We start from the raw sequence: 20,271 nt of genomic DNA on the forward strand, positions 1-20,271 counted from the left end.
ATATATATATATATATATATGTATATATTAGTTGTTTTATCAGGATCACTTGAACATCCTGGAACTGAATGTTGTTATTGAATGCCTGCAGTCTAGTTCCGTTTTAGAGAGAACCAATATTAATTGTGCGCTTGCAGTCCTCTGTACAGTCTCATTGTTTGTCAGTCTATAAATTCTGTAGAAAGCGTAATTAGTATGTACAGTGCATAAATTAGATGTATGGTGCAAAATGATTTCCGAACTATAACTGGGAAAATCAGATGTTTATATTGTCACTAATATTTTTGGTGTAGAATGTTGTTCATTAATATGGAATATGTGCCATATGGTACTATTTGAACCCAAAAATCTGTGTATATGTTGGGGACTTAGTTTTATGAATAGTTAAAAATGTACTTCCTCGTGTCTGAGTCCATGAATGTGTGAATTATTTATCATGCAATAAAATTAAATATTGAAAGATATTTACATTTGGCTGTGTCGGTATAAATCCTTGCAGTACTAAAATTACAATAGGCATGAAACTCCCTACGGAACTTTTATGTTATTAAATGATTCCCAGAATGTTGCATTTGAGGTAATTCAATTCAATTCATTTCAATTCAATGGTCGGTCTTTTGATCCTTAATTTAATTAGACTCTCCTTTAGTCTTCGAATAATTCGTGAATTAAAGTGGCCACTGCATTTTGAAGTATCATCCATTGTAATGAATTTTTTAGTGTGTCTTTATTAATCCCAGTGTGGAACATTTCACTGGCTGTATCTAATATCTGTACTTCATAGACATCGTGTTTAATTTCACCATTCAAAATAAAATTCTTTGTGCTACGGTGTATTCAGTTTGAGATTTTCTGTTACCATATAGATGTCTCGTTTATGTTAATTAAATTGTCACATAAACGTAACCATCTTATTGTTCAACTTGACAAAGTTTGTATTCGTTCGCTTATTACGAGTAGTTGGATACCTGATTGGTAGAGCATAAACATTTTCTTCCGAGTAGAGAAATAGTATATTAATAAACTCGACTGTGGATAAAATTCATTAAAATCTCTTACCTAAAATAATTTATTATAATATATCAATTATGTGGATGCCAAAAAAAAAAAAAAAAAAAAAAAAGTAACTTAAAATTTTATGTTCAAAATGCCGCGTAAAATCATGTAGCCATTTCCATTACTTGAAGATAATAATTTTTGAAATTTCGGCAGATGCAAGATGACAGATATGGACGTTAATGTTAGCTCTACTTTGTAACCTTTTATATTTTTGATCTTTAGGAACCTCTATACATCAAAAGTTTGTACCAAATTTGATTGTAGTGTTTGATTATATTAACTTCATTAGTATATTGATGATTTTAGAATTGAAATTTAAAAGTAACCCTTGTCCACACTATTGTCCAATGAATTATGTTTATTTGGAAGAGAGTGTTGCAGCTATCCATGAAAAAGATACATTCTGTTAGAATTGGATTGAATAGCAATAAAGCAACAAATAAAGACACGTTTCTCAACACTTTCGCAAAGCTGATGAGATGTTTAGCATAGAACGCATTTAGGTATCGGACTATAGGTGGAAAGTTATTCACTTTCATTCTTCTGTAAAGCAAAAACTTTTGTCAAACTACAGAAGTGTAGTCAGTGTACAAACTTGAACAAACATGCATAAACATACTAATGACTCTAAAACTGTGAACTTTTATTTGCACTTCTCGGAAAGACTAGTTATGTTATCGATTTGGAATCACGAAACGCTGAGAACCATAGTAGGTCTTGTGTATGACATACTGTCTTGTCGATTTGCGGTAACCGAGGGCCGTTTGTAATATATTCCTTAACAGCTCTTGAATAACAACTGTGCTGTGCTGCGACTACTTGGGGACAGAACAAGTTTATAGATGCATAATTTTAATTATTATCTGTTTGTCGATCTACCGACCTCGGCAGTCCCAGAATTTCAGAGCTCTGTGGTAGAGTTAGGGAATCCCTGTCCTACAGGTTAAGCAAATCATGTGTGATATTTCATGTTCTCACGCCGGCAAGAATTAAGATGACTGTCTTCTGGGCAGAGAGGCCGTGTAATCAGGTTGACGTTCATCGAGGTTTTAATAATGCATGCTGCCTCCATCATCAATGCGATGAGGCCTGATGATGGAGACAGTAAGCACCTCTGAAACGTCGATATGCGCCTACCAGACTACACGGCGAAACGGCTGAGAAGTCACTTATTTTGCAAGACGTATGATTGTGGCTGACAGAGCAGGTGGACACCGGATCTTAACAAAATTTGACGTGCGCTTGCAGTGCAATAAGTGGTTTACGTAGATTAAACTTTCATTCTGAGTAGATGCTGCCTGCATGCCATAGTGTGAGAAATTGATGAATTACCTTCTTATGTACACTTGTTGATCTTATTATTCTAAGAAGCATTGCTTATGTATTATAAAACAGGCCGACTAAGCCCTGCCGCAACACGCCAACGTCTAAGCTACACAAATACAACCTCAACCGGAAGTGCATATACTCAGCGACTTATATTTCCTTCGACCCTTTGTGACGTATTCAAGAGCAACTTCAGCTTCTTAACGTAGACCTGAGCATTGACACACGAGTTCGGTATTCAAGGTTTATCTAGAATTTTGTTTGCTAAAGAACTGTCTCTGCACTTAATTCAGATGCGTTAAATCACAGCCAACTTGCTCAATGATTTGCTCGATTAATCTTCATGGCGTTGATAAAGGTAAATTGGTCTTTAGGATATGAGTGTGTGGTGGTAAGCTGTACCTACTTAATGTACTATTTGTAGGACAAAGTTTTGAAAAAAATAAACTTTCTTCTTGCTATATGTGTCATGTATTTCTCCCAAAGTTTTGAATAGTTTTGCTTTCAGCGTAACTACAATACACATAACTGATTACTTAACCGAGATCTGTCTTTAAATTCCGTTGGTGCGTTATATAACAATATTAAATCAACTATGGAGATAGTTGGATTCCGAAATTAATGTGAGGTTGGTTACCAAATATTAATAATTATATATGAGGTTTATTATAAGCGATTAATTATTCTTGCGTCAGTATAACACCTTCAATGAACGAAATTCGGAAGTACATACGCCTTCTGTGTCCTTAAAATTAGTTCCAACTTGGAAGTTCGTTTTTAGTAAATGTGTCAAAATTTTAGACGTAGTAAGAACCGCCATGGGGCGTGTATGCCGATTGAATGTTCCGTCACTGATAGTTAATCCGTTTTAGCAATTGATGCCCGAATTACCCTACCAGTTCGTTAACAGTTTTGTGAATTTATGAGTAGTTTTTTGAGAGAACTGCAAATGTTGGCCTCGTTACAGATTTTATTATTTTATAGCATTTCCCTGTCGTTTTGAAGATACTTTCTTCTCCATTCATCTCACACTTGACATTTACCCGAGAATTTGTCTTGGAAATCTTCCCTTTTCTTCCAATGTAACTGTTTTATGTTTTATAGCGATTTTATGTATAACCTGATGGGCTTAAATCATTCTTCATATAATGTAAGTCTATAATGGGAGAGGAAGCTAGTGAGTATTCTGATCTATGATAGAACACGAAGAAAATCACGGATAAAAATACGTGAAAGTTAATCCCGTGCGATATAAAACCCAATGGCTCATATCAGAAACAGGGCAAAACTCATTTTTATAGTTCGTGTCTTGACTTATTTATCTGAGCTAGTCGGTATTAGATGCTTTAGATACAAGGAATATATTTTATTAGAAGATTGTGAATTCCGAACGTTATAGTAGGAAGCAACAGTGGCTTATTTTAAGGCAAATTTTCTGTCATGACCGAAGAAAATTGATAACCTGAGGATACCAGTATCCGGAGAGGATTCGAATAGGCGTTCCAACCACTGTATCGCCCGTTATTAGTTATATGTATAACAATAACTTCGATTTTCAGTATTCATTGACCGTCCTGTGCATGTAAATAAAGAGGGTCCTTCATAATAGTGAAATATGACAGCCTTCGTCATGGAGAGTGTATTGATTTAGCTCATGTTTGATAGTGGTTGCTCTCACTTATCAAGGCTGTGATGAACGGGGAGGACTGCTCTGTTATTCACACAGCTAATTTGTTGAACATCAGCTTCTACCTGTATCCAACTCCGAGCTTCATATTTTGTCCACGATGATTGACCGGAGAGTTCATGGAAAACATACGACAATTTATCATTCATTGAACCCATAGTTTAGTTTGTAAGCACCTTGTCGACCGCAAGTTATCAGGTAATCAGAGGTCATATTTTGCTTTATGTTTTCTTTTAAAGCTTTCAGCTGTGAGGTACAGAGCCAATGATAGATATATGTTGAATTTTCTATTCACGCCCATACATTCAGTGCCGCGTAAATAGAAGCCTTACTTGTTTATTCAGCGCTACGTAATGGGCCTGCTTTTCGTTTGAATCTTTTCGTTCAGTGAACGGTAGTGGAATTATTTATTTTAATTAATTTATTGTATCACATATTCCAATAATCTCTTACTTATTGCTTGTAACAACGTATTATAATACTAATAACATGATAGTTCAATCTCGTAGTTGGAAAATGAAAATGAGTGAGTTGAAAAAATTACGTATTTTCGTTTTAGAATGAAGTGTGTGACATAACGTATCTTGTATGCTTCACCGGTGTGACGTCACATGGTGACAAGGTTTATAAATCCAAGATAAATACTTTGTGCGTTAAATATTGAATTATCTATCAACCACAAAAGAGAGAGAGAGAATAAATATCAGCTGGGGGGCAAAAGTATTTGATATTATACATTTCCGATATTCCATTCTTAATGGCATCGTCTGTGTTCATGCTGTTCAAGTTCTAATTTGTTGTTCTTTTAAAGACTCTGTATCAGTAGCAGAGCCTATTTAGTGTTGAATAAAATGAGCTAGTCGAGAATGAATGGTATGAAAAGAGTAGGATGTCCTGTATTTCAGATCACGATAACTAAATTTGCTGAGGCGAGTTAGCGTTGCGCATAGATTCTCAGGATAGACACCTCCGACCGAGAGTCGAGTTTGGTACCAACAGAATGTAAATGATTACTGTTCGACTTTGGATTGTATTCCAGTACTCTTCAGGGCGTCGTCCATTCGCATTGGGTTTACCTTTTCGTCTTCCTACTCCTCTCCGTGATATTAACACGAAAGTTTCCTCAAAATTCTGAAACTGGCCAAGGTATTTATACGCCTATGGCACTATTTATCATATCAAAAATAAATAAATATTGTACACCATTCTGGTTTACGTATTCTCGCTGTCTTCAATACAAAGTGTTATATCCGGCATTGTAATTTCTTTCAGGCCGACCTCGACCGAGGGTGACATGGTTCCTGGAAAACACTATCATAGACGACTCGTATACACATGAGCCGAATGACGTCACGACAAACCACCTGTCTTTCCCCAACATCGGGCGACAACACCTGAACGCTAGATTAATCTGCCAAGCATCTAACACAAACCTCACTCATGCACAGTCGGAAGTCGTCGTTCTGGATGTGAACCGTGAGTATAAATATTGTTGTTTTAACATTTATTACTGTTATGCAATTTTCATACCTATTACAGGGCTTATGTTCATGAACCTTGGTCAGACCACATTCCTCAAGTTTATTATGTAGTAGCTTCTATAAAATACTTTTGCAATTAATAAAGTGCTAATTTATTATCTTCCTCAGAATATCTATCTTTTTGTAAATCCAATTTGGATTGCCTTGGAAATATTTTTCTGGCGTTATAATTAATTTTCGGGCTTTCAGACAGACAGAGGATATGATTTCACAGGTAGAATAGGCTTATTCCCGGATAAACGACTCAATTTTAGTTACTACCATAGAAATGATAAACAGGCCCACAGGCAAATTAGAGAGCTTGCTGTATTTTTGTGATTGAAAGTACTCGTAGGGGACTGTTTGACTTGTTTGGCGTGACCAGTCTACGTTATTTTGAACATGTTGATCCTTCGAAAGATAAGTCTCCAACTTTCCCATTCGGTTGGAAGCCAAACAGACTTTGTTTTTCTGTTTATTCACAGTAAAGCCTGTCGCAGTTCACATTACGACTAAGGACAAACAAGTCTCTGCTGATAAACGTTACGACGTGGAATGCAAATCTTCAGGTTCGAGGCCAGAGGCAGTCATTACGTGGTGGAAAAACAGCCGTCAAATAAAACGAATCACCAAAAACGTAAGTTTTATTTTGTCATTAGTCATTCATGATTTCGATTTCAGCGGTGTAGACTAGAAATCAATAACCAATTGAAAGTAGAAATTTGTTCAAAGCCTACATGATGACCATTCCATAATTCAAAACAAACAATACAATAAAATTTACTTAAACGTATGCTCTGCCCCGTCGAAATATGATTAATATTTAAATGTCTGATAAGATGATGTTATGAAATTTGTTTCGTGATCCACAATGTGAGATTCCAGAACCGATCGATTTTATGTTCTGAAAATATACGTCTCGAAGTTTTGAAGATGTATCAGTGGTTTCGTTTACAACGTATCGGTGAAGGATTAAATGTCTACGAGGTTTAGAAATATTCTCCATGGCACATCTATTGTCCAGAAAACCACCTAAAAATCAACAGTAAGTCAGTAGAGAAGTTACTTGGGAAGATATGCTTCAGCTGCAGTAAGCATAGCTTACAGGTTATGATCCAGCGTGATGCTGTACCTCGCTCACTTTTAATTTGTCATTGAGCTTCCACGTCCCGTGGGACAGGATGATCCCAAGCCAGAACGTGCGATTACCGGATTTGTTCTGAAGGTCGTACACACCCCACAACAGAGGCTTTTCTAAGTGTGAAGAAGAGGTGTTATCAGTGACCAATCGAGGAACAATATGTACTTCACGTGCTTGTACATCGTAGCGTAGCGACGGTGCAAAAATTATAAAGATTAACTTCAAATATGAATTTGTTCATGGTCATGAACTGTGAACAGGAATTAGGAAGAAAAGAATCCTTTGTGGCTCAGTTCAAAAGTCAAAATATTAAGGATATAATCAGTGAGATCAGAAGAAGGAATTAAAGGCTGCAGTGAAAAGACCTTTTTAAATATTCAAGTTCTTGCTTAAAACCACGACAGGTCTTCGTGCCATCTTAACTGGAATTATGTAACTAATGACGATCCTCGCCAATCTTCCACCAATAAGTGGGAGACTTTCTTCTTCTTCTTCTTCTTCTTCTTCCTTTTCCGGTACCCTTTACGGGTCCCCAAAAGTGGGAGACTTTTTATGTGTAAAAACAGTCTAAAACTACATTTTGGCCAAAACTAGTTAAAGCCTTTTTTTACTTTGGACTCTAAAATTCCAGTATAAATTACGTTGTCACGGACAAAATAATGCTCACAGGCTGTCAGCGAACAGTTTCGCACATTGTTATTTCTTAACACCGCTTGAACCTTAGGTCCGTATTGCACAAAGAGGCTGGTCCCTCTCAGAATCGTAGATTTTAACGTAACATTAAGAATCCTCATCAATATGCAGGCCTTGAAACTGTTGGTTGAAATGTTTTTTCAGTATTTTGGATACTTCACGATCTTTTTTTCAGTGATATCACTTTCGTGTGCATAATTTGGTAGCAATGTAAATTTGCAATAAGTGGATTTGGTTCTGTAACCAGATATCTTCAGTAAGTGATAAATGCAGAATCCTGACGAAATATAAGATAACTAACTTAATTTATTCATACTGATTCGGGATAAACAATGGTTGTAATAACGTTTCATTTTCCAAGACTATGTGTGACAGTGACTGTATAAGGTAGAAGAATGGTTTATCTTAGGTTCATCTCCTGGATTTCATCCAACCTAATCTTACTAAAATGGCCGTTACAATCTTCCTGTAACTGTGGTTTATGTACGTGTATGGGAAGGGATTTCATATTTATGCTCGGTCTGCGAAATCTGGCAGTAAATATGGGTCTTTGTGTAGACAGGTTTTGCTTGAAATATTACGCGAAATGCAGCTCCGATAACACGGCATCTGTTTCTGGCCTAGAGTGTCCATTTATTCGGAAATTGTCACCTAATGTTTGTTCCCATCCTCACGGAAAATTGAACATTATTTTTACTCCGAAATTAGAGCAAATTTGTAACTTTGGTTCTTATCAGCTGTATCCTCAGTCAAATCGTACTTCTGTCACTTTTTGTACCAATTAACTACCCGAATATCGATATAATATTCCGAAATATATAGTGTGTAAATGTTTTTGAAATACCCCATTATAATAAATCAAATTCCTGCATTAATCGTAGTGAGCCTTGGTTAAATTCGTGTTTTTCAACTTTCAGCCGATGCGTTCCACCAGTTTGTAACCTTCCTGATGCGATTATCGTAATAACATTAGGACAATAAAATAAATTACGATTTTGTCCATAATAATAATTCCTGGTCTTCCGAATTGTTGCACCGTGTATTTTGAGGAGGAATGTGCTGCCTCCACCTGCAGTCCTGGTGATCAAGGCTAATGAAGTGACCATTATATTAGATTAGGGTCTCGAAAATTTGTCGAATTGTTAGTGCATTTTAGACATATTGCAGGATTTCTTTATCCTCGTATTCTGTGTCCATTCCATTAAAGAAAGATGGCTGAGGTAATACGACTTCCGCATAAGCTACATAAATATAGCGAATGGACCTAATATTATTATTTTACTTGATAATCTTTGAAGATAATAAAAATGAGAATTTCGAATGTATTAGGCTTAGAGTTATCCATTCAGACTATTGTAACAGATAAGACAGGGTTTTTTTTATAAAATAAGAATAATCAGTTGACATACAAATATTTTAAATACAATTTCTCTTTTTATAGTTTTATTCTGCTGCAGACTGTAATGTATTCTTGTGCCACATAACATTAACACGTGGACTTACGTGACATTAGATCAGTCCTGGATGCAAACGCCTGTGCATTTAGATGTGGCGTGGAATAAATAATGTCAAGAAAGGAACATTTGTGTTTTTGCTGCCTAGAAAAAGTAATATGTTTTCCGTGAATTTTGTGTGTACAGTATCTTCTCCTTTTGGGTTAACATTTTCAAGTCACGATCCACGCCTGGAACACTGGAGATTTTCTGTAATTCCAGGCAACATATACACAGCATTCATATTATATATGCGTCTCGCAGTTAAGTCAGGCAGAATAATATTACTCTGGTAAAGCTCTCTGAAATTACTGCTTACGTAAATGTAACATCTAGGATTCGGGAGAACAACAGTGTAAATCCGAGTACAATATTGAGAGATACATATATCGAATTAACATACGTGATCCTGCTAACTATGATGGATCTGTTGTCCTTAGCAAATCACTTTAACACTCTGCTGAACCAATTGAAATACGTAGAATTTGCATTGTGTAATTATGTGTGCATATCCGTTAGGAAAAGGACGTTTGAGTGTAAAAACATAAGAATGGGGCGTTGAATTAAAATAGTCTTGACAACATCTTTCAAAATTTCAATTTACGATGTGAATTAATCGAGCAAACTGGTACGGTGAACGAACACTAACCCCGTGTATATTCGGATGGCACCAAGTTAAGAATTCGTGAAAGAATCTGATGGAGTGGCTTGATTTGTTAGATGCATGACTTTCGGGTGTAGTTAGGTACTTTGCAGCTGAAAATAATTTACGCGATGTCCTCCATACAAAAGTTTTGTAATGTAATATATGTTTAAAATATTTGTTGCAAATTTTCGTACATCTCTTGAGTTTACATAATCAAATAGTACTAGTAGAATGAAGTCGTTGATTGTGGAAATGGAATTTACTTCGCGTCTTTTGTTTTTATTCATTTTTTAATCCTTTACTTCATCTCTCTCTACTTTAAAATTACTCCTCAGAGCTGCCTAATTTCAGAAGCATTTGTAAAATAGAGTATTCCACCGTCTAATGTCATTAACTGAGAACTTGGTCATATGTGACGCGCACACAGTGTTAACAGCATCCTCTTATTATTTTCATGTGGTGGAAACAATCTATGATTTAATCCCAAGGATTAAAGCTTGTTCCAGTGACAGCCTGGAGGTTCATGAAAACACATTGAATTTAGAAATGATTGAGAAACGTAGTCCCGTGAATTTAATGTGTAAACCACTGTGATTGTAACAGTCGTGGTTTCGCAGCAAATCGAAAAATGTTGATATTGTTAATTGACAGTGAGTGTTGTAGCTGACGTTATACTGAGTGTGTAATATTTCTTACACATGTTATTAGAGAGTTTTTTGAGTGGTGAGAAGTCTTAATGTAACAACATTAGATCGCACTATAGATACGACCGGGATACTACATTAGCACAGGTCACTCGCTCCATGATGTAGACGACCTTCGACAGTGTAATTTCTTGCGACGTCACTTCCGCCATATTCACATTGTAAGCATGATGCGAAAACATGCCAAGATTTCCTTAAGTCAGAGGACCAAAAATGCAACCCCTCTTTCTTAGTATAAGCCAGTGTACAATCACGCGTAGATGAAGTGTTTTTATCTGTAAACTTTAATTAAGTGAAATTTTTCGTTAGATATGGTGTGGGTTATTTTCTGTACTAACCAGGATATCTCCATATTTACTTTGGACAAGTATTTTGAAGCTGTGACATGGTTATATTCTGTGACTTCTTTGATCGTATAAGGAAACATCGGAAATTTGAATATGAAGATGTGTAGAGCTACTTTGTTTTTGTTCGTGAAATAGTTTCGGCGTACTAACGACCTCGAACACAGCCCTTTCAGAATAGATATTATTCACTCACTTGGATTTGAATCCGATCGATTGAAAATATCCGATTCGGCTCCTGATTTGCAGTATGGCAGTGGACCCCTGTCATAAATATTAGGTGCTGATACACCACTTTTTCTTTGCGACACGCAGGAGGGTGCATCAAGGCATAAAATGCAGCATATTTACTTAAATAAATATGTCGATATATAATAGCAGTTATTATATATTCCTATAGTACGAATAGTCTTTTAACGCGTATCTAGAGCCCCGTTTGAAATGCTAATGTGTTGTTTTGGCCACGGAATTCTGATACTCGAGCTGGTTGATGATTGGAGTTCGACTTTTTCATATATTTTTTTTCCTCTCGTTCGATTTCAATGGTCGTCACTTCCGGAACACCTGCCGTGCGTTCAGCAGGTCAGTGAACTACGTAAAAATTATACGTCGAATCTCTTCCGACTCTAGCGCATGTGTGAACACCGTCAAATTTAAACAACGAAGGCTGAAATTATTTTGCTTCTCATCAGAAATCTCAGTGGAATTGAATATTTTAGGAATTTTTCTGTCTTTTTCGAAGTTGTTTCACAAAATCAAAGTCATAAAGATAGGCGTCACCAAATTTTATGCTTCGCAGTTATAAAAAATCGTTCGACGTTGCAACACAAACATCGAAGCCGAGGCGAGTGAAGACGGCTCAGAACTTGCGCTGTACCAAAGCTACCAACGCTAAATCGTTGACTTCGATCCACACGATAATTTGGGTTAAGACCTTCCATGGCCTCGAAATATGCAATTTTGTGACGGCTGCTATAATATTACGCTAGGAATGTAGTTTATGATGACGGGAAGTGGATGGAAGTATCTCAGTGCAGTGATGTGTTTGGTATTAACGGTGTCTAGTCTGTGCTACCAGACTTGGTTAAACTGTAAGAATCGATTCGAGAACTACAACAATAATGGACCTTGTAGCATTTGAATATAATGTTTTTGTTGCCTTGTGTAGGTTTCTGTTGATGAAATAAATGAAAGTATGTGTAACGCGCCCCCCAGGAAGAAGCTCTTGAAGAATTCCAGGTCCCACGTAGGGCTTTAGAGCCAATGATGTGTAACACGTAGATCTACATTTTTTATTTTACCAACCGTATGTGATCTGCGTGATAGTTAGCCGTGTGAACAAAATTATTTATAAATTTATTATACTGTGGTAGGTATTCACTGACCTAGACTGCTGAATAACAAACTTAATAATATTTACAGTGATTACAATTAAAATTAACTGTATTGTTAGCTTGGTTAAAAATTCACCAAAATACAACAAAATATCAGAGGAAGTCTCTAGATAACAAATGAAAACAGTACATTTTTGGGGCACAATGCACCGTGGCTCGTCAGTGTATAATAAAAGCCGACTGAATGTCGATTTTATATCATTCCGGTTAATGATTTTACATATAATGTAAAACTGGCTTCGTTGTGTTTGGTCATTAAAGCGCGTTGTTTTCATTTATAGGCCTTCTTTATTGCAGTTTCGAATTCTGTCCAGGGAATGGATATTTGTATGGATTTTTCATTGCTGTCAATAATCCTATAATCGCCATAATTCCTTCCATTTTTGCTGGCTTTTATTGGATAAAAATAGTTACATCAGCGTAAGAGGAAACACGGAAAGTTAGAAAACAGCGCTAATACGACAAAACTATTTTTATTGTTGTAAAGGGGATTCCATTTACAAAATAACGCCATGATACAGGAATTTTTACTAAAATTTGGCAGTAACTGAAGTTGTCAATGTCACATTTAAACATAAGTTAAGAAATCTACGTGTTAGGTCATCACATTGCTGGAGGTCTCAATTTAATAGTATTATTTTAATGGCCTTAATTGCTGTGTAAGAAATCAGTCACCTTAAAGTGCCATTGTTAGTCAGTAATTGTTATTTTAATGAGAGCTGGCGCTAATTTGAAATTTAGCATTAGGTCCAAATCAATAATTTGTTTGCCACCACTGTAGTGCAATCAACGTCCTGTCCAATACGTCAGAGGCACAGTTGAGCCGATAATGTTGAGGCTTGACATTCTTTTCTGCTTAGTTAACCTCGCTGTTTTTTAGACCTAGCCACCGTTCTGGAACAATTTAGTTGAAGCATATTTTTCTTCCCGACAACTAGCAACTATTCTCCCAAATCATAATTTTTATAATATATAATTAAAGAGGACAGATATGCTGACTAACACTTACTCAGTTCATTCACCATTCGTCTCAGTATAATCTAATATTTCTTCTGTCGGCAAAAGATTCTAAAATTAAATTAATTTAAATTGTTGTAGTTGTTAATATAGCTGCTAGTTTCAGTGAATTCTACGTAGCCTAAACACTCTGAAGTTTATAATTTTATAGCACAGCAAGTTGCTGTTGTCACACATTGGCAGTAAATCGTATGGTTGAAAGGGAAATATTTTGCTTCGTAGTGTTAAAGTATATTAACCGGACGCAATTAATTCTGTAACATATAGTAAATGTGACAGTTTGTTGGCATTTACGTGTATTCCGAATAAATCACTAGGAAAAGTTATAGTAATGGAACAAAGCCTTGTACACTGAGGAAAGACTGGTTTGAAAATGGTACATTTTATATATATTTCTATATTTAGAGTATTTCAATTGTGAAGAGTTATGATGAAATGATTTTCGGAACCTTTAATTCCAGAAAAACACTTTAATAATATTGTTCTGTCATTCTCGTTTATTTTTTAATGGCATTTCCTCTGCCTTCATTATGTTCTTGAATATTTACGAACTACAGATTAATAGAAAGTTTCTCCATTTTATTTCCGTGGAATCGTACCGTACATATTAGTACACAATCTCTCCCTGAAAGTTCAGTATATTTTGTGGCGTGTTATGAAGCCAAGTTCCACTCTGGAGGATTTGTTGTCCAAAATACAAGGTGTAGGCCTATTCATTAAATTCAATGTATGACATGATTGTCTATGTCATTGTTCGTAACTCACGCTAAAGTTGATTCCAGTATTTATAAAAGTTTCCGTTCTCGAATTATATGCAGAGTTCGTAGTTACAGATGTTTCTGTGTTCGAGAGATAGAGGTCTCTGTCTTGTAAAAGAGAATCATTGAAATTATATGCTTTGATTTAGAATTTCGATTAATAATTCTTATCATTGGTGCTTGCTGAAAAGTGTTTAATTTTCTAATGTTTTAATTTTATACGTATATTTATTTTATATTGACACGCGATAAATATTGTTATAAATAAAATAAATTACTGAATATATTAATGTATGTCGGCTGCACAGGCACTATCCTGCACCAAGAAATTATTGGTTACTTATTGCCTACATAAAAAATGGAACGAATATATAATAAAGGACGTTGAGACAATATAATTGACTATACTGTGGAATTACGGTGGTCTTTTTACTGGCCCCTTCAGGCTTTTCCTTATATGTGTGTAGTTTAGTGTATCTGTGTTCATTAGAGAAGTGGAGGTAGGATAGCGCCTTGGGTTAAGGTGTGTAAGCATCTAGTTTCAGTAAACTTGTGCCTACCTTTCCTTAGTATTATACTAGCATTACTACAGTAGACAAATTGCTGTAGGGTAGAAGGTATTATTTTGTGCTTAAAGACTTCTTCCATTGCTTAGTAGCTTCCTTCTGTAGGCCAGAATCTTAACATAACGTAGCTCGGCGAAACTGTGGAGCTAAAGGTTTGGCGAGAGAGCGGGAAGGAGTTGGTGAATTATGAGCAAGCTTTTTGTTAATTCAAAGAGTTGGTGAGCTAGAGCTGGTCTGCAGAGAGGGGGGTAGCTTTTGTTCGTCCGCCTCTCCCGCACCCCCAAACTAGAATCTCCTACTATATTTTTTGTGCAAAAAAGGGTTTGTTGAAAATCGTAACAATAAGGGAAACCCGCTAACGTCATGAGCCTAGGTTACTTTACATTTCATATCCTTTCTCTTTCCTCTTCTTTGTTCACTTATTTTCTGTCTCATTTTGTTCGTTCCACGATTTCTCTTCCTTTTTTCTTCTGTGATTGCAGTAAAGTCATCATTATACAGTAAAGGGATGAGAAAATAATGTATTCGGGTTCAGTTAAATGTTGTCTGTGTCTGGTTACAATAGAGTTATAGTTCATTTCGTAATAATCTGTGTATAAATGGATCGCGTTATGTTAAAGAATTCCTGCGGATGGATGTGGATCTTCATATCGTAAAGTTGTAGAGGAGGTTCATTTTCCAACTTGTGACATAGTTCTTGATCTCTTTTGCAGTGATGATGCTGACCCTTAAGACGTGTGTAGAATGAGATAATAAAATTACTGTGTAATGCGAATTGGAAAAAAGGAAGGAAAAGGCCGTCACCTGTTTCTGGAAAGAATCCGTACATTCTGATGTGCTGACTGAATAAAACCGAGGAAAGCTCAGATTTATATAGCGGATTCTCCGGCAGACATACATATAGTTGTCTGCAGAAAGAAAATATTACGTCGCATTTCACAAATGTATTTAGCCCACCTTTACGAGGCTCATTCACTTTCATGATTCTGTCTCTTAGTCATCGATACTTTTAACTTCTGGAGTGTTTTGAACAAATATAAAACCTGTAAGTTTGGTTAATAACTGATATTACACCGGGGTCTGCCATTTATGTTATGCATAGCTGTATAGTCAACATATCGGGGCTATGCTGTCAGTTCTACATCGATATTCCTTATCTGTATTTCAAATTATCCATTTCGAAATCGAATTGGCGCAAATTATTTTCATTACTTAAGAAGTTAGTAGTCTTCTCTGCTAAGGATTCGCTTTCCTCTACAAGCGTTGTGGTTGTCTCTCCTTAAGTAAAGGCTGATATAGAACCTGCTCCCAAGGGCCAAACACTTTCCATTTCACTTGTTTTTACGGTGCTGTGTGTCAGATGCGATAAGTAGAGAGAACTGTTGCTCTCAAACAATTGACAGCTTTCGCCCATTCCTAGTAAACCTTTTGATGTTTGTCGAAATGTCAGCGATAATTCAACACCGAACTTTCAGCTTTTCTGGAACTTCCCATGTGTGTTTCGGCACCTGTAAAACTTATAAAAATTCGATCTAAGATCTTATAAATGGAGGTACGTGGTTTTATGATAATGTAACAAAATTCTGAAGAGATTACAGTATGTTCCAAAAATATGTATACAGACCAGCAACTTTGGTGGGTGCTTGTCAGTCAGTTTCTTATCGCTGTCATCTGTGCCACGAAGCTATGAGTGATTATTTTTAGCACCTACAATAGATTTGCCAATTCGCTAAGTTCCAATGCTCACGCATGTAATTAGTTTATTAAATTGTGTTTATTTTATTCATTGGATGTGTATATACATGGTTTTGAGTCATTCTCTATTCTTGTCCTTGGGATTTCATGGTTAGAGTTCGATGTAAAATTTCATATTTCGGAGATGAGCCGCGTCGAATTCTGAAAGTTATCCCATTTTTTAACATATATTATTTTTTTCTTGTACGAAAAAAATCACTGGCCGAATACAGCCTGTTATATTAGGCTTTAAGAAGTCTCCAACCAACATATTCACTCTGAAAATGGCAGCTCATTATGAAGTGTAAAATAATTTTAGGAAAATAAATTGTACCCCGTCTTGGGAATACAGGTGAGCTGTTTCTTTCACAATTGTAAGTCATTTTGACAGAATGTGGAAAAATTATAATATTGTGTTTAGTATACGATATTAAAAAATTAGTCCTAGGTATTAAACAGATTATCACAGCCTGATTACAATTCTTCTTTCTAACGCGATGGCTGACATGAAAGTATGCTTCTTAAATTGTCCGGTAATTTGTTTCGATGGTATAGTTACTTAGGACGCATCTTATGCTTCTCTCCGTTAGCAGAACGAAAAGTTTTTTAAGGCACACGGGCAGCTTATCCGTTAATACTTGTCATGTGGTGTCTGTTTTTTTACGCAACCAAAGAAAATATTTCCTTGTTATTTTAAGTCACTTCCTGCTGGATGCAAAGAAATGCATTTCCACCAAGAAGAGTAAGCCATGTTGGAAAATCCTTTATCCAATATCAACATATTTCAAGAAAAAGCAAAGAATGCAAAATACACATTCGTTGTACGAATAATTTGGATTGTTCTTGTGTTGCCGTCGTGAGAATGGAGCATCTGTTGTGTCTCACTTAAAAACATTAGGATTTTAGTTTTTTCTCTTTCCTGAGCGGGACTGTGAAAGAAATGTCTACATTTTCTAATATTAATACCTGACATTTTCACAACCGAATGTATATTCTAATATAGTGACCATAAATACGTTCACCGGAGAAAACATTTCACCGATATTTTGAGACGATAATTGATACAGTATGTATCCTGTTAAATATTAAACAGCAGAGCAGGAAATTAATAAATCCGGTCAGGTAAATGATTCTTCACACCGAAGATACGTTCATTTGGTCTTCAAGCTTGAAGTAATCAACACTTCAGTTGCACCCACAAATTGGCGACAAAATACATGCGCTTTAATGACAAGTGTTCATTCTTTGAGTCTTCGATGGGAACGATATTTAAAATTGAATAAGCTTCCGTATCAAAACCGAAAACGCAGATACTAAAACGACGTACAAATTTAAAATGTAATTCCTTTATCGGTTTGCTTACAAATATGTATCAAAATAAGTATAGAATTAACGTTTTAAAGATTGTTGGTAAATATAAATGCTATGTGTTCTGACATTCCATAACTCGATATTTCGCACATAGTTGTGGTATTTGATACAATTATTTTGTTATCAAAATAAACGCGATTTTCCTAGAACATCAACGGGTCTAAAAGAAGCAGTGTATATTGTGGGAGGCAGGAACGAAACATTGATGATATTTAGGCGATCTCTGTGCTTTTAGAGGTTGTGAGCGTATTTCCTTTGCAGTAAATATATGAAATATTTCTTGCTTGTTTCATTCTAAGACAAGAAGGTGGATTTAATTTTAAAAAGGAGGACGAGATAAGCAAGATGAGTTATTTTTATATTACGTTTTCTATAGTATCGTTAAATGGATTGTCAGCAGACAAACATAAATAACAATATATATGCGGTGTGACAAGGAACAAAACAAACCTCTTCTCATATAGACAGTAATGAAAAGTATAAAGGAGCATTTTATATGAGATTTTTATGTTTATTTTCTTTCCTTGTGATATGGAATGTCCCAGATGATGAAGAAACGAGGACGAAATTATATTTCATATTGGAGAAGTAATTCTATAAGTCAGCACACTACCATAGTTCAGCGAGGTTAATTTATTGAGAAAATCGAGTGAAAATTAACGTGTTATACTCAAATTTGAGCCTAGGTTTTGTTTTGTTAATACGAATATAGTTTCGTACGCTCTCACACAGTAGTCCACATTTGAAATAAACTTAACATGTACAAGGAGGCTGTTGACTGTGTGGCTCGTAGCACGAACTAGCCTTGAAAATGAGGACAGAGATGGTTCTCGAAACGTCGGCGATTGACCACCAACTAACATGGCAGATAGCCCGAGAAGACTTTATTAATGAAAGCCGCCGTGAAAGCTTCACATCATATAACTTAACATGTGTTTGTTTTTGTCATAAAAATGATAAACATGACCAGGTCTGTCTTCATTGAATAGTAATTTAAATATAGCATCTGAATTTATACTTAAGAGAAAATAATATATACCTCATACTTAATTATTCATTTCATGCAAACGAAATGACGAATAATATATTTATATACATGTTTTAATAAACTAAATTTTTTCGTCAGTATGAAACCCAAGTTATGGTGTCGTTTGGCACGATGGACAAGCAGTGTTTCACTTAAGAAGTAATTAATTACACTTACCACCGGAGATCCTCTTTTGAAGATCGCGGACTTTGTTGTCGATTTTCGTCTTACGTATTTGCAACATTGTCTTCCACAAATGGTTGTAGGGCTTCACTCATAATTTTGTCACTACAGGCGATCCCCGCATGTAAGATGCATTTCCTTTCCGAGAAATTCCGCATGTGGACCCTAGGTGGCCACCTCATAAACCTATTGTTTCAGTCAATACTAATTTTAGGATAAGAGCATAAAAGTTTCAAGCTGAGTTACGTCAAAAACAACAATGATTCTCCGAAGCCAGTGACACGTAAATCACACTGTATTCCTTTCTAGTTGGTTTTATAATCAAATCGTACATCGCATCTGCAAAAAAAATAAAATGGGCTTGGATGTTTTTGGTTTGTTTGCAGCACTCAGAGGAAGGGAATCTGAGCGTTAGTGTCCTGAGCTTCGTTCCAGTCATCGATGACGACGGGAAGTACCTGACGTGTCGGGCCGAGAACCCGGAAATCAGCGATAGTGCCTTAGAGGACAGATGGCGTCTCAACGTTCACTGTGAGTACCTCAGCGTCTTGGAAACCATTTTTGAAAGAGCCATTCGCAGAAGACCTGAATTTTTGAATATAATATGTGCATCTATTATATATTTATCACGTTATTGCACCATGAAGCTAACGGATGTGTACACACTAATATTTATGTGCTAATATTATTGTCGACAATCTTATGGGTAATTAGAGTTAAAATATGTAACATCGAGAGAGATGCCCGAAATTTAACGTCGTCCGTAGATGATACAGACAGGAAGTATATCTGGAACGTCAGTAATCTTTTACGCGATTACACGGTAGAGTATCGCAGAAGTGAGTAAACTTCACACTCGACTCCGTGAGAACCTCACATGTCACCTTTATATGGAAACTACACTTTCAAGGAAAAACACATTTCATTGTTCCTGGATTGAGACTGCCGCACCAGTCGTAGTAACACAGTATTACAACATGGCTATTACGTGCTCCTTGTCTGTGTAACAAGTGGCTTTTGCGAAACAGTAAACCTGATCCACCACCTCAGTACGGATAGTAAGAAAAAGGCAACATAATAAAGAATCATTAAGACCACTTACGTAAAAGTTGTTGTTTTAATATGTAATTTTAACCTTGCTTACACTTTGTTGTACATTCCTTTTAATACTTCAAATTTGTTGGTCCACGTAAATGTGAATAGACGTTCCAATAAGCATGTCCTGACGTACGTCGTTTACAAGCAGGGCTCTGATGATGGCATAAAAAGTGCTGAAACCTGTAACTCATAATTTTGGAACATCAAATTGTGTATTTCAAAATACAAAAGTTGTATTTGACAAACAATACATTGTCTTAATACATGAAGGAGTTTTCTTTTATAACTGTGAATATTTAACAATTTAGTAATACAATAAAAACATCGCAATTGAATATTTTATGCGATTTCGTAAGGGATGCAGTATTAATATTTATCGTACTTAGTTTTTTTGAGAATATTTGATATAGTGACGTCAAGGTCAACAAAGAACGGAGCGCATCACAGACGCGTGTCGTACGGTATTTTGTGAAGTGGAGTTTGTAGTACTCCACCAGTTGTCACTCAAGT

The 20,271-nt window shown here is 35.9% G+C and overlaps 1 protein-coding gene across 3 annotated transcripts in view; it reads left to right on the plus strand.

Moving 5' to 3' along the window:
* side-IV (sidestep IV transmembrane protein) overlaps window positions 1-20,271 on the plus strand; it is a 446,858-nt gene that overhangs the window by 382,981 nt on the left and 43,606 nt on the right. For all 3 annotated transcript variants that reach the window (XM_087358210.1, XM_087358211.1, XM_087358209.1), the window contains 3 exons: window positions 5,345-5,548; window positions 6,078-6,229; window positions 19,050-19,194. In XM_087358210.1, the coding sequence (XP_087214336.1) occupies window positions 5,345-5,548; window positions 6,078-6,229; window positions 19,050-19,194 (501 nt within the window). The remainder of the gene's footprint in view (window positions 1-5,344; window positions 5,549-6,077; window positions 6,230-19,049; window positions 19,195-20,271) is intronic.

Source organism: Zootermopsis nevadensis, unplaced genomic scaffold, assembly GCF_977971745.1.
Source record: "Zootermopsis nevadensis isolate Lab colony 2312 unplaced genomic scaffold, Znev_1.0 Znev_ptg000029l, whole genome shotgun sequence".
Taxonomy (NCBI): domain Eukaryota; kingdom Metazoa; phylum Arthropoda; class Insecta; order Blattodea; family Termopsidae; genus Zootermopsis; species Zootermopsis nevadensis.